The sequence below is a fragment of the Heptranchias perlo genome, chromosome 9, assembly GCF_035084215.1.
Source record: "Heptranchias perlo isolate sHepPer1 chromosome 9, sHepPer1.hap1, whole genome shotgun sequence".
Taxonomy (NCBI): Eukaryota; Metazoa; Chordata; class Chondrichthyes; order Hexanchiformes; family Hexanchidae; genus Heptranchias; species Heptranchias perlo.
In genome coordinates this window covers 22,717,923-22,740,397 of record NC_090333.1, presented here as the reverse complement: position 1 = coordinate 22,740,397, position 22,475 = coordinate 22,717,923, and the positions used below count along the sequence as shown (strand labels likewise).

The 22,475-nt window shown below is 42.7% G+C and overlaps 1 protein-coding gene across 1 annotated transcript in view; it reads right to left on the bottom strand.

Moving 5' to 3' along the window:
• The window catches only part of szt2 (SZT2 subunit of KICSTOR complex), a 207,446-nt gene that overhangs the window by 183,234 nt on the left and 1,737 nt on the right, over positions 1–22,475 (bottom strand). Inside the window, exons 2-14 of the mRNA XM_067990021.1 lie at positions 22,154–22,279; positions 20,694–20,867; positions 18,384–18,554; positions 16,837–16,968; positions 15,901–16,063; positions 14,851–14,957; positions 14,553–14,763; positions 14,282–14,452; positions 13,151–13,382; positions 12,851–12,980; positions 8,449–8,594; positions 8,031–8,183; positions 6,706–6,820 (exon numbers count right to left, since the gene is read on the bottom strand). Of these exons, the coding sequence (XP_067846122.1) occupies positions 6,706–6,820; positions 8,031–8,183; positions 8,449–8,594; positions 12,851–12,980; positions 13,151–13,382; positions 14,282–14,452; positions 14,553–14,763; positions 14,851–14,957; positions 15,901–16,063; positions 16,837–16,968; positions 18,384–18,554; positions 20,694–20,867; positions 22,154–22,279 (2,031 nt within the window). The remainder of the gene's footprint in view (positions 1–6,705; positions 6,821–8,030; positions 8,184–8,448; positions 8,595–12,850; positions 12,981–13,150; positions 13,383–14,281; positions 14,453–14,552; positions 14,764–14,850; positions 14,958–15,900; positions 16,064–16,836; positions 16,969–18,383; positions 18,555–20,693; positions 20,868–22,153; positions 22,280–22,475) is intronic.

The following is a 22,475-nucleotide window of genomic DNA, read 5'->3' as shown; positions in this document are numbered from 1 at the left end:
GGCAAGAAGGTGGCAGATGGAGTATAACGTGGGGAAATGTGAGGTTATTCACTTTGGTAGGAAGAATAGGAAAACGGAATATTTTTTAAATGGTGAGAAACTATTAAATGTTGGTGTTCAGAGAGACTTGCGTGTCCTCATATAAGAAACACAAAAAGTTTGCATGCAGGTACAACAAGCAATTAGGAAGGAAAATGGAATGTTGGCCTTTATTGCAAGGCGGTTGGAGTACAAGAGTAAGGAGGTTTTACTACAATTGTATAATGCTTTGGTGAGACCTCACCTGGAGTACCGTGTACAGTTTTGGTCTCCTTATCTAAGGAAGGATGTACTTGCCTTAGAGGGGGTACAACAAAGGTTCACTAGATTAATTCCTGGGATGAGAGGGTTGTCCTATGAGAAGAGATTGTGTAGAATGGGCCTATACTCTCTGGAGGTTAGAAGAATGAGAGGTGATCTCGTTGAAACGTACAAGATTCTGAGGGGGCTTGAGAGGGTAGATACTGAGAGAGAGAGGAGAGGAGCTAAAGAGAGAAAGCGAGACGTCATCCGGTGCTAGAACAGAGAGTGGAGGCCGCTGTAGATCGGGGGGGGGGAGAACGGGAGATCGTGGGGGGAGAATGGGAGATCCCGGGGGAAGAGAGGGGGAGATCGGGAGGGAGAGGGGGAGATGGGGAGTTCACCTGGGAGAGGGTCATTGGGGTGGGGAGAGGGGGAGATCGGAGAGGAAGACATCGGGGGGGGAGAGGGGGTCATCGGAGCAGGGCGGAAAGGTAGGTTTATTTTGTTTTTTAAATTTGTGCAATGGTTTTTTATTTAATATATTTTGTTTATTTTTGCCTGATCCGGCACTTCACCAGGCGTGAATCGGAAGCCGTGGGAAAGCCGCCCAGGTAAGTTTAAAATTGTTTTAACTATCTACTATGTCAGAAATAAAGTACCTTAAGTACCTCAACGAGGTACATTTGCTTCTTTAACGATCATCCAGCCGGCTTTAATTGTCCCCCCGCCCCCAACGCAGCCACAATTTCCTTTGAAAATCTGGGTCTTGGACTCTCGGGGTATCAAGGGATATGGGGATTGGACGGGAAAGTGAAGTTGAGGTCGAAGATCAGCCAGGATTTAACTGAATGGCGGAGCAGGCTCGAGGGGCTGTATGGCCTACTCCTGCTCCTATTTCTTATGTTCTCATGTAATTAAAGTCCCTCATCCCTGAAATCATTCTAATAAATCTCTTCTGCACTCTCTCTAAGGCCTTCACATCTTTCCTAAAGTGCGGTGCCCAAAACTGGACACAATACCCCAGTTGTGGCCAAACCAGTGTTTTATAAAGGTTCATCATAACTTCCTTACTTTTGTACTCTATGCCTCTATTTATAAAGCCCAGGATCCCATGTGGTTTTTTAACCGCTTTCTCAACCTGCCCTGCCACCTTCAACGATTTGTGTGCATATACCCCCAGATCTCGCGGTTCCTTTACCCCTTTTAGAATTGTGTCCTCTAGTTTATATTGCCTCTCCTCGTTCTTCTAACCAAAATGCATCACCTCACATTTTTCTACGTTAAATTTCATCTGCCACATGTCTGCCCATTGCACCAGCCTGTTTATATCCTCTTGGTCTATCACTATCCTCCTCACTGTTCATTACACTTCCAAGTTTTGTGTCATCTGCAAATTTTGAAATTGTGCCCTGTGCACCCAAGTCCAAGTTATTAATATATATCAAGAAAAGCAGTAGTGCCAGCACCGACCCCTGGGGAACACCACTGTATACCTCCCTCCAGTCCGAAAAACAACCGTTCATCACTATTATTGCCTCCTTTATTCCATGGGCCACAATTTTGCTGACAAGCCTACATGTGGCACTTTATCAAATGCCTTTTGAAAGTCCATATACACCACATCAACTACAATGCTCTCATCTACCCTTTCTGTTACCTCATAAAAAACTATCAATATTGTTATCGCCAGTACTCAAATGCTATCCGACCTTAACATTTTTCAACTGTCTCAGCCTATTATTAAATACTAAAATGCTTCACTTTCAAACATGCCATACAAGAAAGTAGTCTTGAACTAACCCCATGAATTTGCCTTCCAATTTTGAAAGATCACACCACCATGCTACTTAATTTCTGGAGTGTTTCCGGAGCACAATCTATTTTAGGAGCAAATATTACTGATTTTTTTTAAAAGTCAACCTCATCTCTAAGTGCTGACAAATCACAACCAAAACATTTTAATACAAACATCCCTCCTCCTTCAATAAAAAAAAATGTTACTCTTGTATCTGAACAATAGCTACAAGAATAGGAGTTACATTATTCAGTTGAACTGAAACACTTTGGCCTGGAATTTTATTCCGAGCCATGGAGAGCGGGAAGTGTGGTTTTTTTTTATTTGTTCATGGGATGTGGGCGTCGCTGGCGAGGCCAGCATTTATTGCCCATCCCTAATTGCCCTTGAGAAGGTGGTGGTGAGCCGCCTTCTTGAACCGCTGCAGTCCGTGTGGTGAAGGTTCTCCCACAGTGCTGTTAGGAAGGGAATTCCAGGATTTTGACCCAGCGACGATGAAGGAACGGCGATATATTTCCAAGTCGGGATGGTGTGTGACTTGGAGGGGAACATGCAGGTGGGTGTTGTTCCCATGTGCCTGCTGCCCTTGTCCTTCTAGGTGGTAGAGGTCGCAGGTTTGGGAGGTGCTGTCGAAGAAGCCTTGGCGAGTTGCTGCAGTGCATCCTGTAGATGGTACACACTGCAGCCACTGTGCGCCAGTGGTGAAGGGAGTGAATATTTAGGGTGGTGGATGGGGTGCCAATCAAGCGGGCTGCTTTGTCCAGGATGGTGTCGAGCTTCTTGAGTGTTGTTGGAGCTGCACTCATCCAGGCAAGTGGAGAGTATCCCATCACACTCCTGACTTGAGCCTTGTAGATGGTGGAAAGGCTTTGGGGAGTCAGGAGGTGAGTCACTCGCCGCAGAATATCCAGCCTCTGACCTGGTCTTGTAGCCACAGTATTTATGTGGCTGGTCCAGTTAAGATTCTGGTCAATGGTGACCCCCAAGATATTGTTGGTGGGGGATTGAGCAATGGTAATGCCGTTGAATATTAAGGGGAGGTGGTTAGACTCTCTCTTGTTGGAGATGGTCATTGCCTGGCACTTGTCTGGCGCGAATGTTACTTGCCACTTATCAGCCCAAGCCTGGATGTTGTCCAGGTCTTGCTGCATGCGGACACGGACTGCTTCATTATCTGAGGGGTTGCGAATGGAACTGAACACTGTGCAATCATCAGCGAACATCCCCATTTCTGACCTTATGATGGAGGGAAGGTCATTGATGAAGCAGCTGAAGATGGTTGGGCCTAGGACACTGCCCTGAGGAACTCCTGCAGCAATGTCCTGGGGCTGAGATGATTGGCCTCCAACAACCACTACCATCTTCCTTTGTGCTAGGTATGACTCCAACCACTGGAGAGTTTTCCCCCTGATTCCCATTGACTTCAATTTTACTAGGGCTCCTTGGTGCCACACTCGGTCAAATGCTGCCTTGATGTCAAGGGCAGTCGCTCTCACCTCACCTCTGGAATTCAGCTCTTTTGTCCATGTTTGGACCAAGGCTGTAATGAGGTCTGGAGTCAAGTGGTCCTGGCGGAACCCAAACTGAGCATCAATGAGCAGGTTATTGGTGAGTAAGTGCCGCTTGATAGCACTGTCGATGACACCTTCCATCACTTTGCTGATGATTGAGAGTAGACTGATGGGGCGGTAATTGGCCCGATTGGATTTGTCCTGCTTTTTGTGGACAGGACAAACCTGTGCAATTTTCCACATTGTCGGGTAGATGCCAGTGTTGTAGCTGTACTGGAACAGTTTGGCTAGAGGTGCGGCTAGTTCTGGAGCACAAGTTTTCAGCGCTACAACCAGGATGTTGTCGGGACCCATAGCCTTTGCTGTATCCAGTGTTCTCAGCCGTTTCTTGATATCATGTGGAGTGAATCGAATTGGCTGAAGACTGGCTTCTGTGATGGTGGGGATATCGGGAGGAGGCAGAGATGGATCATCCACTCGGCATTTCTGGCTGAAGGTGGTTGCAAACGCTTCAGCCCTGTCTTTTGCACTCACGTGCTGGACTCCGCCATCGTTGAGGATGGGGATATTTACAGGGCATCTTCCTCCTGTTAGTTGTTTAACTGTCTACCACCATTCACGACTGGATGTGGCAGGGCTGCAGAGATTAGATCTGATCCGTTGGTTGTGGAATTGCTTAGCTCTGTCTATAGCATGTTGCTTCCGCTGTTTAGCATGTATGTAGTCCTGTGTTGTAGCTTCACCAAGTTGGCACCTCATTTTTAGGTACGCCTGGTGCTGCTCCTGGCATGCTCTTCTACACTCCTCATTGAACCAGGGTTGATCCCCTGGCTTGATAGTAATGGAAGAGTGAGGAATATGCCGGGCCATGAGGTTACAGATTGTGCTGGAATACAATTCTGCTGCTGCTGATGGCCCACAGCGCCTCATGGATGCCCAGTTTTGAGCTGCTCGATCTGTTCTGAATCTATCCCATTTAGCCTGGTGGTAGTGCCACACAACACGTTGGATGGTGTTCTCAGCGTAACTTCATCTCCATAAGGACTGTGCGATGGTCATTCCTACCAATACTGTCATGGACAGATGCATCTGCGACAGGTAGATTTGTGAGGAGGAGGTCAAGTATGTTTTTCCCTCACCACCTGCCGCAGGCCCAGTCTGGCAGCTATGTCCTTCAGGACTGGGCCAGCTCGGTCAGTTGTGCTACTGAGCCACTCTTGGTGATGGACATTGAAGTCCCCCACCCAGAGTACATTCTGTGCCCTTGCTACACTCAGTGCTTCCTCCAAGTGGTGCTCAACATGGATGAGGACTGATTCATCAGCTGAGGGAGGGCGGTAGGTGGTAATCAGCAGGAGGTTTCCTTACCCATGTTTGACCTGATGCCATAAGGTTTCATGGGGTCCTGAGTCAATGTTGAGGACTCCCAGGGCCACTCCCTCCTGACTGTGTATCATGTACCGCCACCTCTGGTCGGTCTGTCCTGCCGGTGGGACAGGACAGGATGGTGATGGAAGAGTCTGGGACGTTGGCTGAAAGGTATGATTCTGTGAGAATGGCTATTGCTTGACTAGTCTGTGGGACAGCTCTCCCAATTTTGGCACAAGTCCCCAGATGTTAGTGAGGAGGACTTTGCAGGGTCGACTGGGCTTGGTTTGCCTTTCTTGTGTCCAGTGCCTAGTGGTCTGATGCCGGGTGGTCCGTCCGGTTTTATTCTTATTATGACTTTTTGTGGCGAGATTTTACAACTGAGTGGCTTGCTAGGCCATTTCAGAGGGCAATTAAGAATCAACCACATTGCTGTGGGTCTGGAGTCACATATAAGCCAGACCGGGTAAGGACATTAGTGAACCAGATGGGTTTTTACAACAATCTGGTAGTTTCATGGCCACCATTACTCATACTAGTTTTTTTTATTCCAGAATTTTATTTAATTAATTGAATTTAAATTCGCCAGCTGCCATGGCGGGATTTGAACTGATGACTCTGGATTATTCGTCCAGGCCTCTGGATTACTAGTCCAGTAACATAACCACAATGCTACTGTTCCCAGCCATTTCCCGGACATCCTGACCATTTTGATGTCAGGACGCCTTTTAAATTTTTTCAACAGGTTTCCTGCCTAACGGGCGGCTAGATTGACAGACCGGCTGCCTGTCGGACGGAAAAGCAGCCGGGGAGCGCATGCCAGGTATGTCTGACATCGGGGGCTTGTGACTGGTCATTGGGGAGGGGGTCGGACATCGGCGAAGAGGGGGTCGGACATCGGCGTGGGGGGGGGGTGGGGGGGAAAAAAGAGAGTCGGCCAATGGCGTGTGTCGGATCGCACAAGTGCGCTTGTTGGGCCTGGAGGAAACACTCCTGCTCCTCCTGGCCCACAAACAGTGCAATAAAGGCATTTACCTGTAGATCTGGGCCTTCTCACCTCCACTTGTGTGGCGAGAATCAGAAGGCCCGGCAATCCCGGCTCCCAAGAGTTAAAAATATAACAGCTTTTAAAATGGAGGCACACAACCTCCTTAAAAGATTTTACTGACCGACTCGCCTCCTGAGCGCGGGTTGGTCGCTCGCCCGCCCCTCGACCCGCCTCCGTTAAAATCGGAAGTGGGCGAGTTGGGGTCAGATTTTACATTTTTACAATTTTTAGCTTCCCACCCGTTCTTGGCGATTAAAATTACTCCTTTTATAACTGGAAACCAATGAAGTAGGGAGAGCAAAATCAAGGAAATAAAATATCGCAGAACCGGGAAAAATACCTTTGAAGTGTTATAAAATTAAGAAATTTTCAACTTGCTTCTAGAATTTGTAATTTAGGAGTAATGTGCTCTTATGCCAAAATTATAACTTTTGTCTTTGGATTAAAGGGGATGGCAATTCTATATTCGAGTAAGTACTTATCAATTATAGTGCTTCATTAGAGTTATCTAACCCTTTAATACAACTAAAAATATACCAAATGTTTTCCAATTGGTTACAATCTGTTGGTTCAGGGAAAAAATTGTAAATGTCCCAAAGCCAAGACAAATGCAGTTTTAAGCCTGAGACTGCCATGCCTCCAACAGCACAGCTATTTGATCTCCGCACCACTGCACACCTCCCGGCTCCCAAAACACATACCTTATTCCTAGCTTGTGCTTGCATTCCAATAGGAAATCCCAGACGAAGGACCATGCACGGAGCTTTGGAAATAACCCGTACGAGGTAAAAGGAAGAAGGAGGCTGATCCATTCCACTATAAATTAAACATAAAAAGGAACATTATTTTGATTCAGTCAACCCTTTTGAGATGCTGAGATATGTTGGAAACAGAGATACTCAGCTCTAGCACACAATAATTACTCCTCACCCCATCCCACTATTCACTTCACAAGTTGAGTTCATTCCCTTACTTCAGTGAGATATAAAGGCCCCGATATTTACGCGGGGGTTGTGAAGAGAGCAGGAGGGAGGGCTTCCAGATGGGAAACCCAGAAATATGGGTTTCCCGGATTTCATTAAAATTTTGACATAAGAAGCGTCATTTAAATTTTTTCTGCAGGTTTCCCGTGCGCCAGCCAGCCAGCCAGATGGGAGAGCACCCAAGAAGCGGATGCCAGCACTGACATCGGGGGCTTAGGGCTGGTCATCGGGGGGGGGGAAGGGGGTGTCGGTGACATCACGTGGGGGCTCCACCATCGTGGGCCTCGGACATCTGGGGGGCGGTCGGCCGATCGTGTGTGGGGGATCGCGGCAGGTAAGCTTGTTGGGCCTGGAGTTAACACTCCTGCTCTTCCTGGCCCACAAACAGTGCAATAAAGGCGCTTACCTGTTGATCCGGCCCTTCCCACCTCCTCTTACGTGGCAAGAATCAGAAGGCCCAGGAATCCCGGCCCCCAGGAATTAAAAATAAAAAACCTATTAAAAAGGAGGCACGCAGTCCCCTTAAAAGATTTTACCGACCGACCCGCCTCCTGACAGCGGATTGGTCTCCAGTCCCTCGACCCGCCTCCGTTAAAACCAGAAAAGGGCGGGTTGGAGTTGAGTTTTACAGTTTTACAATTTTTACCTTCCCACCCGTCCCCAACCCACCCGTCCTTGGGGGTTAAAATTACCCCCATAATTTCCTCTAATAGCTCCATAAGGAACAATACAAGTGCTCTCAACATCTCAAACAAAATAGTTGGGTAAAGCACGTTAATGCCACCTCAGACATCCCTGCACTAAAAAAAACATTATACTGTCCAGCGTTTTGATAGTGCCAACCGATTACTGAAGAATCTATTTGTTCTCGGTCTTAAACCTGTCATGTATTGCCAGTCCTGAAGCAATGTGCAGAACAGTACTCTCACTGGACACTCCAAAGTCACGCAACTATATCCAATAGCACGTAGGATACAACAGTCAGGGTTTTAGCTCCTCAAATTTTATAACTGGAAAAATATTAAGTAAAAATTAATTCTTACTTGTAATGAAGTTTAACATAGGAGTATCCTTCTACCAGCACAAAACTGCTCCAGTCCCGCAGGAGGGAAGTTAGTGCAGAGAGAGAGATGCGACACTGGATGGTACTGTAGCGGCCGTTACTCCCTGGTGTATGGATATGTTTTGGCACTGGGCTAGAGAAGAGGGTAAAAATGCATTAAAAACAAGCATCAGAGACAATAAGTCATAAATTATTAACGTTAATGACTTGTGGAACACACCACAGAGTAACCCATCGAGACTGGCTACTGCACAACATTTTCTTTATATTTAGTTTTTTTGTTGCTGCTACTAAAGATCTCTTGGAACAAAATCACAATATTAATAATCTTCCTATCTCCCTAAAATCTGAGGGTAAGTGTACATTGATCAGTAGAAACCAGGTGAATACCAACTTACATATCATGCTCCAGCAGTATGCCCACGCGATGCATGTGAAGCCACCGCTGCCAAAAGCTGGCATCCATAGATAAGATAGGCTTCCAGTAAGAGGCAAATTGGGATTGGCTGGAGTCCTTGGAGCCACTATGCTGAAGTGACAGCACCTAAGGAAGACACACTTCCTTACAACTTGGAACTTACAATGGTTACAAACTTCTTTACCGTCAAAAATATACAATTCAACAACACAAATCTGAACCGCAGTAATCTGACCTTATCTAGGTAGTGAGCAAAGTACATGCCTTAGTCAGAAGCTAAAGAATGGCCAATTAGACCATAAGAGATAGGAGCAGGAGTAGGCCATTCAGCCCCTTGAGCCTGCTCCACCATTCAATGAGATCATGGCTGATCTGATTTTTACCTCAACTCCACTTTCCCGCCTTTTCCCCATATCCTTTGACTCCCTTGCTGATCAAAAATTTGTCTAACTCAGCCTTGAATGTATTCAATGACTCAGCCTCCACAGCATTTTGGGGTAAAGAATTCTAAAGATTCACAACCCTCTGGGAGAAGAAATTCCTCCTCATTTCCATCTTAAACGGGCGACCCCTTATTCTGAGACTATGCCCCCTAGTTTTAGATTCCCCCATGAGGGGTAACATCCTCTCAGCAGCTACCCTATCGAGTCCCCTCAGAATCTTGTATGTTTCAATATGATCTCCTCTCATTCTTCTAAACTCCAATGAGTATAGACCCAACCTGTTCAATCTTTCCTCATAAGACAACCCTTCCATACCCAGAATCAACTTAGTGAACCTTCTCTGAACTGCCTCCAATGCAAGTATGTCCTTCCTTAAATAAGGGCACCAGAACTGTACACAGTACTCCAGGTGTGGTCTCACCAGCACCCTGTACAGTTGTAGCATGACTTCCCTGCTTTTATACTCCATCCCCCTAGAAATAAAGGCCAATATTCGTTTGCCTTCCGGATTACCTGCTGCACCAGTATGTTGACTTTTTGTGTTTCATGTACGAGGACACCCAGATCCCTCTCTACCATAGCATTTTGTAGTTTTTCTCCATTCAAATAATATTTTGCTTTTTTATTTTTCCTCCCAAAGTGGATGACTTCACATTTTCCCACATTATATTCCATCTGCCAAATTTTTGCCCATTCGCTTGACCTGTCAATATCTCTTTGCAGACACTTTGTGTCCTCATCGCAACTTGCTTTTCCACCTATCTTTGTATCATCAGCAAATTTGGCCACAAGACACTCAGTTCCTTCATCCAAGTCATTGATATATATTGTAAATAGTTGAGGCCCCAGCTCTGAGCCCTGCGGTACCCCAGTAGTTACAGATTGCCATTTTGAAAATGATCCTTTTATCCCGACTCTTTCTTTTCTGTTAGTTAGCCAATCCTCTATCCATGCCAGTATATTACCCCCAACATCATGAGCTCTTGTGCAGTAATCTTTTATGTGGCACCTTTATCGAATGCCTTTTGGAAATCCAAATATACTGCATCCATTGATTCCCCTTTATCCACCCTGCCCGTTACTTCCTCAAAGAACTCTAATAAATTTGTCAGACATGATTTCCCCTTCATAAAACCATGTTGACTCTCCTTGATTGTATTGTGAGTCTCCAAATGTCCTGCCACTACTTCCTTAATAATGGATTCTAGCATTTTTCCAATGACAGATGTTAGGCTAACTGGTCTATAGTCACCTGCTTTCTGTCTCACTCCCTTCTTGAATAGGGGTGTTACGTTTACGGTTTTCCAATCCGCTGGGACCTTTCCAGAATCTAATGAATTCTGGAAGATTATAACCAATGCATCCACTATATCTGTAGCCACTTCCTTTAAGACCCTTGGATGCAAGCCATCAGGTCCAGGGGACTTGTCAGCCTTTAGACCCATTAGTTTACCAAGTACTTGTTCTCTAGTGATAGTGATTGTTTTTAGTTCCTCCCTCCCTTTTGCCCCTTGATTTTCTACTATTATTGGTATATTATTAGTGACTTCTACTGTGAAGACAGATACAAAATATCTGTTCAATTCCTCTGCCATTTCCTTGTTTTCCATTATTATTTCCCCAGTCTCATCCTCTAAGGGACCAATGTTTACTTTAGCTACCCTCTTCCTTTTTATATACTTGTAGAAGCTTTTACTGTCAGTTTTTATATTTCTTGCTAGTTTACTCTCATAATTTATTTTCTCCCTCTTTATTATTCTTTTAGTCATCCTTTGCTGGTTTTTAAAGTTTTCCCAATCTTCGGGCGTACCAGTAATCTTTGCCATGTTGTATGCTTTTTCTTTTAACCTGATGCCATCCTTGACTTCCTTAGTTAGCCATGGTTGGTTCACTCCTTTTCGTGGAGTCTTTCCTCCTAACAAGTATATATTTTTGTTGCAAGTCATAAAATATCTTTTTAAATGTTTGCCACTGCTTATCCACCATCATACCATTTAATCTGTTTACCCAGTCCACTTTAACCAATTCCACCCTCATTCCTTTATAATTGCCCTTATTTAAGTTTAATACAGTAGTTTCACTAGTTAATTACTCTAGAAAAGAACAGAGTAGCAGTCCCTCAGCTGCACTGATATAAAACAGCTAGTTAGGAGAAAGAAGACTGTTCTCCAAATGAATTTTCTCCCCACCCATACATTAGGAAAAGTTGTTTTGGATAACTCTTTTAAAGAGCCGGCACAGATGCGATGGACCGAATGGCCTCCTCTGTGTTGTATGATTCTATAATTCTATGATATGGCTCATCTTAGTTCATCCATGTGGAACACAACTAAAGTCCTGGCTTTATAGCACCCAATTGGTTCTTAGATGATTCCAGGGTTTTTGCCCCCATTACTTTATCTGGAAGTCCATTCCATATATTGATCATACTTTGTGTCAAGAATATCAATCCTAAATTTGCTTTTCACTATTTTGAATTTGTGGCTCCTTGTCATACTCCTGCAATTTAGTTTAAAGTTATCTTCCAGACGTACCTTTTCCATATATTTACTATGTTAAGACACGATAAGACACCTCGCAGATACCTCCGTTCAAGGGTGCAGAACCAAAGTTTCGTCAGACCTTCCTCATAACCTAGACTTGACACTGGAAATCAGCCTCATGGTTCTTCTCTGCACTGTGCGCCAGTGCTAGAATGTCTCCCTTGTGCCTCGGTGACTAACACCGGACACCGTACTTAGGGTGACCAGAGCACTATACAGTTTGATCATGGCTTCCTATGACATGTATTCTACAGTTTTGGTCACATAGTTCAATATTCTATCGGCTTTATTGATCGCTACACAGACATATTAATCGTTGAGCCTACTCTTTAACTTCATCCGTAGCTCTCTCATCATATTCATGGAAGACGTGTGTCGCCCACTTTTCTTTCCTACATGCAGTACTTTACACTTGTCCACATTTAATTTCATTTGCAATTGTTCTTCCCATTTATATATTTTGTCCAACTCTAATTTCTGAGCTGCCTTCTCTGATTCCACTGCCCATCTTATCTTTGGTATCATATCATGTGGGGAAGCACCTAATCTTTGCAAAAGCCTGAATGAGATTAGGTTTTGTGCATTCCTTACTGAAGCAACCAAAATGGAATTAAATCTTCAATAATTAACTCTTACTATCAAGTATGAAATCAGTAAAAAAAAAATTCTGATCCTGACAGGACCAGATTGTGTAATACCAAAAAAGCTCTTAGATCACAAGGCCAATTTTATGACCTCTTATACCTACTACGATAGTGGTCAGAATTAATCAGACCTCATATTGCTTTAAATCACAATTACACCCTGTGTTAAGGGCAATGCCCCATCAGGTTAACTATTATCGGCTAACGTTTATTTTTTTAGGGACATGATAAAGCAGGAAAGGTCTGAGCATACTCTAACTGGGGCTAGAATGTTTATCCAGAAAATATTTGTTCAATCTGAATAAAACTGGCAGGCTTCTATCCTCTCCCTCTAGCTGTATCACTGATATGGCAAGCTTGCAAACTTACAACAGATTCAATTGGCAGTTTTCACAGAAGCTATGGATTCTCAATGACACTGCGTACAAATATCAAATGTCAAAATTATCTAAAAACAAATACACAGATAGAAAGAAGGAATTTGCATTTGTAATGTGAGTTAGCCAATATCGATCAAAAGTCAAGCAAACCTTGCATGCAATTTTTTTTGCTGCATTTTGTAGACTCTCATGAAAATCAGTTTTTTCTGAAATAAACAGGAGATGATCTAAACAGGAATCCACAGAATCAATCACAATAATTTCCTGTTCGTTCAGAATACTCTAAATTTACAGATATCTACAGAATCAATATATTTCTTCATTCAATGATTTTGAAATATATTAGTTTTCATATATTTAACTGAACAATACCGGTGTGGTAGATCCTGGTGGGATGTAGAATAATGGAACCCCATTCTTGGTGCTTTCCGGAATGGTGTAATGTTCAGGGATAGTGTTGAAGGATTTGAGATGAACCAGCATCTGATCCGTCTGATTAATACTAAGGAAGTACAAGATACAGGCATATTAAGCCTTCTTTATTTCTCTAAAGACAAGACACAAATATTTCTCTCCCTCCTCCATTCCACTGATAGACCAAGACATTGTTCTGCCATTACTCTTACAATCATACTACACTTGCCCCCTTCACATGCAGTTCCATGCCCTTACCTCTGCAATGTGTTCCAGAACCGTCGGATAACTGTGGTGCGATATGGGCTGGTTATTGGTTTCCTCATAGTACAGCTAATGTCATGGAGCATATCATAACTGCCCTCCATTGTTACCTCCACCCAGGTCAAGCGCTTGGCCACATCCAGGGGCCATGAGGCTACCACGAGGTACTCGATTCTCATGTTGTGTTTCCAGAGCAGCACCAGTTTCACTTCCAACTGAGTTCCAGCTAAAAATCAAAAGAAGAATTAAAAGAGGGGGGAAAAAATAAAATCACAAATGTGATTTCCTTTAATTACACTAATTGTAAAGCATTCAAGTGCATGAAAGTTTTACAGCATTGGTCTGCACCTGCTATTACCTACACTGTAAGTTACCTAGTTCACCTAAACCATCAGAATAGGCACCTAGTAGAGATAAACTGCTTCGCCAAAAAGACAAAAAGGGAAAAATAGAATATAACAATAGATGAGTCACTATTGGCTATACAAAATGTTGGACTGCAACAGTTCAAGAAGGCGGCTCACCATCACCTTTTCAAGGGCAACTAGGGATGGGCAATAAATGCTGACCTTGTCACAGTGACACACATATCCCAAGAATGATTTTTTTTTTAAAACTAAAAGACATTGTTTGTCTAACCTACAAAATCTGAGATTAGGACATAGGATTACGAATGGAAAATGAATAAAATAATAAATATTGCAAATTAAGACTACTTGAAAACAGCAAAGTTACTTCTTCTGAATGCATTTACAACACACTGACCTTTCAGGGGGTACCAGCTGGAAACTAAACGCTCTCAACACAGTTGCAGTCACTGTCATCTGGAAAACTTGAGAATCAGAAAACCCTTTACTAGGCTCATTAGGTTCATGATAAACACTGCGACAGTCATGGGTTGTGAAGTCTAACTTTTGTTGAAGTGAGTTCTGCCTTAGCAATGACAGTATACAGATCGTGATCGTACTTGCACCCAATCTTACTACACTCCCATCCCACAATTTCACCCTACCTGACCTAATCCACTCCATACTGCCACTCCACCACATACCACCCCTTCAAACTGTTGGCCTCCTCACTGCTTCTTGACCAGGTTGCTCTGACACTTTAGCGATATTTATTTACCTTTAGTGATATTAAGTTCCTTCACGGTATAGCCCTCACGCAACCGTACAGACACTACGCTGGTAAGGTCTGCGTGCACCTCTTTCTCAGTGTGCTTCTTTCGTCTCATGGCCAGTGCAGGATTACTGCTGGCAGACACCAGGTGCTCATTGAACAGTTTGTGCTGAGACACTAGATTTACAGAAAAACAAATAATTCAGAAATAGAAGGGTCAGACGCTTATCGGAATAAAATAAACAAACACCCCATGACTCCTTGTAGATATACTTGCCACAGTAATACTCTGGGTTCATAGACTCTCCAGGTCTCAAGAAGCTATATAGTAGGAACGCTTTGTGGTATGCATTCATATTGAGGCTACTTTCGGTGATTTCTGGGCACGTGGACATGTAGGATCCAAATGTTGCCATGGCAATGAACTTCATTAGCTCCAAATTTGGCACGTAGCCAAAGCTGCAGTCATACGAGTACACACCTCCAACCTGCAAGAAGCACACCAACTTTTACGCAACCACAGAAACAGTTTGCTCTATTGAGGTTAAAGGCTTCAGTTAGAAATGCAAGCTCACCTGTATAAAGGAACAGGCAATCGTGCCACAGCGTAGTTGGTTCAATAACGTTTCACACACTGCGATATCTGGTACACTCGTTACACCATCAGTGATGATTATTATACCTGTAACAGAAATAAGCCCATTCAGTGGGAACACTGCAAGAATACTACAGTGGTGTCACACTAAGTTCCACAATTTCACTGCAGAACAGTGAGTTTCTATATTATTTTAGAACTGTGAACTTTAAGTGTCCATTCCTGGCTTGAAGTTTAGGTGACTCTCACAGTTTGATAAACGTACAAACTGAATCATCTTTCAACACATGGTACACCTTCTGAGGAATTCATAAGCACAAAAAAACTAAAAAACATTAAATAAAACGTAGTTCAGGTGGAGGTACCACTAGCTAATAATTGCGAAATTACAGGCCAAGATAATTCTTCACATCCATATTGTGGAACTCACCAGGAGCTAACACATTTTGATTTGGCTAGAATCAGTCAGGCAACCCTCATTTACTGTTCAGATATAAATCAGTTGCTTGCTTGATGGAGAAATAACAATCGACATACAGCACCACAGTACTGCGTTACCAGTGAGAGCCAGGAAGACTGGATTTGACTACTCTGAACAGGAGTGATTTCCCCTTACCTCATTGAACAGAGAGCATAACCACTGGGTTTGTGGAGACCTTAACCCTAGAGTCTCTGCCAGTTCTCACATTCATTTATTCAAACCGTTCTGTTTTCTCTATTCTTTAGGCTTCCCCTCATTCATGCACCATTTCCTCAGGGAGGAGGGGACTTGTCTGCATTCATCAACCAGAGATGTATGAACCATGCAGGGGTTGTCTCACCCTCCAATTCTTCCTATCGCTGGGGGAAACACAGATAGTATACTACACAACTGCTCAAACACATCCTCTCCTCCCTGGCTAAAAGGAATCAATTGATCCAGTTGAGATATGAAGTAAGCAATGGCTTATTTATGAGATTTAAAGTAAGAACCAAATTGCCTTGGGATTAAAACTCCAATTAGAAAGATACATTATTGACAAATATTAACCTGCACTGGAGTTGGACGGCAGTAACTGAAGTGCTAGGATGCCATTGCGGATCATGTTGACGAGTCCCATATCCGATGTTACCATGGAAAAAGTGATCTTCCGTGAAGACTGATCATAGAAGATGTCAGTAGTATCCCTTTGGGATAAAATGGGCCTCTCAGGCTGTGATTAAGAGGCAAGAGATTAGATATAAAACAGGAATTAGCAATTAGAATATTAAAACTCAAATTCCGATCAGCTAAAGAGATCTTTACAATCAAGGTTCTTTTCCATCTGTTGCCCACTGGGGCAATTCTTTTGAATTCCCTTCCAGTGGAGAAAGTGCCTGGTCTCTACTTAGTCCATCCTTCACAGCACAACTGAGATTTGGAAGTTACTGTCCTGGAGTGGGGGGGGGCGGGAAATAGGGACATCCATGCCCTGCAATTCTACCACACATGATATATTGGAACACCAATACACAGGTTTATCAGGCAAGGCTTTCACTTTATGCTTAGCTTAAGGGCTACAGTTATATTTTACTAATTGTTTAAGAAATAATAAAATGAAGTGGCCACAACCCTGTTAAAAAGAAAACCCTCACTGGCTTTTTTTTTGGAGGGGGGGGGGGCGGGGGAGCTCAGTCAGGTCAGAAATGTTACTTCTGGATGTGCAACATTTTCCTGCCTTGTACATTAGATGTAGGGTAATAATCTTGGCACACTGCCTCATTAAGTACACCCAGATCAAATGTAACAGAATAGACGAAGGGTATTGCTTCTTCTACAATATGCCTTAACTACTTAGCTTCAAAAGTCCCTCTGCTAACCTAAAGTATAGTTTCCATTTCTTACACTAGCCTCTCAGAGATTGCCAATTAGTACCATAAGCCCTTAGAACTGTATTACTCAGATGAATGAATTACTCTTTTCCTCCCCTTTTACTGAGATACTGACCTGTGCTTTGGGCTTGTAGTGCTGTTGAAGAACCTCAGCTACATTGCTTTCAAATGCTCGTAATTGCTGATAGATATTCTGAAGGAAAGTTTCCAAGTTGGTTTGATCCAACAGACAGCCTTGAACCAGAACCTACAATGCATAGACACTCATGAAGATCAGAAGACAGTCAGCTATAAGGCTATCTACTGCATGCACACACAAGCAGATACATAAAAATCACACATGGGACATACATCTGCAAGAATAGGCAGTCAATTTGTTTGACCATAAAACACTTATTTTTAAGAACATTTTATGTCCATAAAGATGAGAAATGATCCATACCGGGATGAGTGATGCGTTCCTACTTGTTAACCCAATGTCAATATCAAGCACTCCCAATTTAAATATAGCATAGATTAGAAACAGGGTAAAGCACCATTTACATTGTTTTGAACAACAGGTCTCAACCCAACTAAGAATAGTCCATTGTACTCTACCAGTAGAACATTTTCATTTTTTACACTATCCTTGAGCTGTAACAATTGATTTAGTGTCATTTGTAGGTTATTTTTTCCTCAGTTTTTAACCAGTGCACTCACGTACACTAGGAATTGGGTTGACTACTCGATTTTTCTTTCACTTGGGATTATTACAACCAGCGGAGGGGAAACTTTAATCATATCCATCTGCACTGGATTTGAACTCAGATCCGAGCAGGAAAGGATGTGCCCTGCTGTGTCACTGAGCACCCAAAAACACCCTCCAAAATCACTCAAGCTTGGATCCATGCTTCTGCTGTCTGACTCACTGCGTTCAAGGGTAAGAGCTAGAAAAAGGGAAACAGACTTTCAGAACCAGTCCATCCTGGGATGAGTTTTATCCTGTTTGTCAATCAAAGTAACAATGATAATGACGAGCATTAAGAGCAGTCACAGCCATAATGTCCCACTTGAAGAAAGAAGCAATGATGGCAGGAGACAGGTAGGAGGAAGAGATAAACAGATTTTTAAAAAGCTGATTATTTTTATAGGCAATTCAGGATCATTGGATCAAGTAACTTTATTGAACTGCTTGGAGAGAAAATAAGGATCAGTCTACATATGCAAGCTTGGTAAAGCAAGTGCATGCATGCACATTTAAGCCCATCTGTACATGAATCCCAGCTTCAGAAATGAAACCGCAAGTAAACCGGGCGGAACAGGCTCGAGGGGCTGAATAACAAACTCCTGATCCTATGTTAACCCTGCCAAGCAATGATCTTTTCCTTCCACTTTGTTTCACCAACAATTTTATGTTGTCACTCATCCTCTTACGTTTACACAAAATGAATATAGCATATTGTAAGTTATGCAGCGGCATTAATTTCAACAACAGCCTTTTCCAGAGGCTGTAATTAATCTTTTTTTGGGGGAGAGCGGTGCATTAAGCCAAAAAAAACCCATCTTCCTTTCCTCCTTAACATCTTTGTTTTATTCACTAACATGATGTTGGTAACAATATAGGAATCGGCAGCCTCAGGCACAGAACTTACCCTTAATTCTTAAGGCTAACCAAGTGCTCACCTGGTGAGATTGGAGTCCTATGATGGAAGAATAAGCAAGGATAGTAATGAAGATCTCTGGTTGAAAGACGATTTCTGTACCCGGGACTTTAAACGGTCGCAACAATTCCACTAAACACCTTGAGAGAGCGTGAAACACTTCATCAAAAATCAGTTCCCCAGTAGAATCATCCTGTGGAACATACACAAACAATTGCTTAGTTTGACAAATATTAAATACTGGTCAGAAAACAGGATAACTCCTACTAGCTCAATATCTAGTTTCAAAGAAGTACTTGTTACAGACAATAAAGCAGCAAGTACAATTAAAAAGAAAGATGGAACTTATAGCACCTTTCAGCTCCTCAGGACGACCCAAAACACTTCAGAACCAAAATGAATTACTTTTGGTGCATTGTCACTATTGCTACCTAGGCAAATGCAGCAGAAACTAAGCTGCACACAACAAGATCCCATAAACAGCAAATGAGATGAACAATCAGATATTGTGTTTTTGGTGCTGATGGTTGAGAGAAATGTTGAGGGAATACAAGCCTAGTTTAGGTAATCTCTCTTCTCCAAATAACACAATGAGATTGCTTTATTTTCATCTGATCAGGCTTGCCTTGGTATAACGTCACTTCGATAGTGCATCATTCCCTCAGTACTGCACTGCATTATGTGCTCAAGTCCTGGAATGGTGGGTGGATCCACAACCTTCAGACGCAACAGTACTACCACTGAGCCAAGCTGACACTTAACATCACAAACAAACCCACCCCACATGGTAACCTCCTGGTATCCTGGCCAATATTTATGCGTCAACCAACATCACTAAAACAGATTATCTGGTCATTATCTCATTGATGTTTGTGGGGCCTTGCTGTGTGCAAATTGGCTGCTGCGTTTCCTACATTACAACAGTGACTACATTTCAAAAGTACTTCATTGGCTGTAATGCGCTTTGGAATATCCCAGGGTCATGAAAGGCGCTATAGAAATGCAAGTCTTTCTTTCTTTTTATGGGCAAAATTGTGGCAGATGGATTTCAACACAGGTAAGTGTGAGGTCATCCATCTTGGACCAATAAAGGATAGATCAGAGTATTTTTTAAATGGTGAAAAGCTAGGAACAGTGGAGGTCCAAAGAGATTTAGGGGTCCATGTACACAGATCACTAAAATATAGTGGTCAGGTACAAAAATTAATCAAAAAGGCTAATGGAGTGTTAGCCTTTACATCTAGAGGGCTAGAATATAAAGGGGAGGAAGTTTTGCTACAGTTATACAAAGCCTTGGTTAGACCACATCTGGAGTTTTGGGCACCGCACCTTAGAAAGGATATATTGGCCTTGGGAGGAATGCAGCGCAGATTCACCAGAATGTTACCAGGGATCCCCAAGGGTTAAATTATGAGGAGAGATTACATAAACTGGGCTTGTATTCCCTGGAATATAGAAGGTGAAGGGGTGATTTGATTTAGGTTTTTAGGATTTTGAAAGAAACTGATAGGGTAGAGAGAGAGAAACTTCTCTTGCTAGTGGGGGAGTCTAGGACAAGGGGACATAACCTTAAAATCAGAGCCAGGCCATTCAGGAGAGAAGTTAGGAAACACTTCTTCACACAAAGGTGGCAGAAGTTTGGAAGTCTCTCCCACAAAAAGCAGCAGACATTAGCTCAATTACTAATTTTAAATCTGAGGAGGAAAGTGAGGTAGGGAGGCAGTGGGGTTTAGGGACTTGGCAACAAGAAGACATGAAGGACACCAGCAAATGTAATGATCCCCCTTTATATTGTTGAAGGACATACAAGGAAGCAACAGAATATATTCCTCCAAGTGGGTAAAACATCTGTGGGACATCTGCTAATCAGAAAAGGAGATCTAAGGGCTCCGCCTGGAGCTTGGGAAAAACCAGGTAGTATCCAGAACCCATTCTTGGAAACCCACATGACCCAGGCATCTCCCACACCGACTCGGACCAACCACAAAAAAGCCAGAGTGGAGCCGCCAATCTAACAACCCCCCTCCTCGCGCTCCATAAAGGACAATGCCCAAATCCTACAAGGCCCACCATCATATTTGTAAGATCCTGGATATCCCTGAACCAGCTAAATTTCAGGAACCGTCATTAAATTATCCTGCCTCTCAAATATATGTAAGTACTTTTTTCTCAAGAATAATTAATTGGAAAAACATTTTAAAAAGATATATATTGCGCGATTAATGAAAGTTGTCAGCCAGAGTTGCTGTTTAAACCCACAATATTTATTCAGATGTTTGGTTAGCGTTAAGTTTAACTCTCTCTCTCTCCACCAAATGTGACAGTTACTCACCACAATCCCTGTAGATGGACTGAGATCCAGTTCAATAACAAAGCGGTATCGCTGAGCAAGGAAGGTAATATGGGTCGAGGGTACCAGTTGGTAGGTATGAGCACCAACTGGTTCGTCTGGCTGCCAGCCCTTTGGCAGGACACTGAAAATATCCAGTTCATTGTTAGAGTTGATCTAGAAGAAGAAAAATTGTAAAAGACAGATGTATCATTGATGATACGCTTTATAACAACAGTAATGAGTATATTTAATCCATTTCAAAAAAACACACAATTCCACCTTCCCTTCATAATCTATAATAATGTCACCTAGGAATTCTCTTCGTAAGACTCACCAATATGCAATTCTCTCATTTAATGCAAGTAAAAACTTTGCAATATATATCACACTTGCAATTATAATTCTCCAATATACCCTATATTTCTCATTAATAGAGAAACCCTTAGAAGGGGAGGGGTTAAAAATACCTTTTGTACAGCTCACACTGAGAACTTTATAATAGGTAAAAGGATCTACCACAAAAGCAGCCATGCCAACCAGTGCATTTTTTTTGGTAACTACCCCAACCAAAACTTATATCACCACAAAGTTAGTATTAATAGGCTCTGCCTATTGGCCCAGTGGTACAAGCACTCTATAATGCGACACTGAGCCATGCAGACCAAAGATGTCCCAATTTCAATCCATGATATATGTCAAGTTAGTTGACACCTGGGGCAGAACAATTGATCTCAGTGCCCCTGGGCTCTGGAAGGACAGAAAAAAAGTGTCAGGGTTCACATTCTTGGTCGTTATTAGTAATCTCTCCTGGAAAGCATGTGTGTTAACAGGATCAGGTTCAGCTGTGATGCCCCCACTTAAGAGCAGCCTAATGTTCATGGCCTTGGGATGTTTCTCTACGTTAAAGGCGCGATATAAATGTAAGTTGTTGGTGTTGTCTAAATCCACACATGAATATATACAGATGATATGCCAAAGGGTTGCCAACTTGTGTGGAACTGTATCTCAACATCATGCGACATCTTCAAGGGAGAAATTGTATTGGTAACATACAAACTGATGAGTGGCCTGAGTTAACTAACCACATAAAATATTATTTTTGCTTCAATCACAAGATTTGTATTATGGGAAGTATTTCTAGAGTATTTGAAAAAGTAACCACACTTCTAATCCATAAGGTATTCAGGTAAGGCCTGTGAAAAAGGAAACAGAAACAACATAGAGGAGAGGAAAGGCAAGGGGGCAACGACATTAATATGTGAAATTTTCTATTTCAGCAAATATTCTGAAACTACTTGTGTTACCAATATTCTGTGTTAACGACATTCACCATCACCTTGCTTCCCCCAATGTACTGAGAACCAGGTTAGACTCCCATTATTAGATTCCAACAGGACAGTCTATTCCCCCATGCACCCACACACTTAACTTAAAACAATTCCTCGAACCCTTTCACTCACAAGCTCTGACTGTGACATCTGTCGAATGCTTTGATTGAGTTTGCTGAGAAACCAAGCTAATCGCACATTGCGGGAAATCCGATATTCCTTCTTCATAAGCAGGAAAACCTGTCCTGCTTCTTCCAGCTGTCAAAAAAAAAAATAAGTAAATACCTTGGAACTCAAGGAATCCCTTTAGGTCACCAGAACCCCTACCAGTGTCAATATAGGAGAATATGCCTTAATAAGACTAGAAATACTTTGCTGGCTCCCATGAGTTTGCAGCAATGAGATTTGAATGATTTTCTTTTTACACATTTTCTTTAGCTTCCTTTCTTTCTTT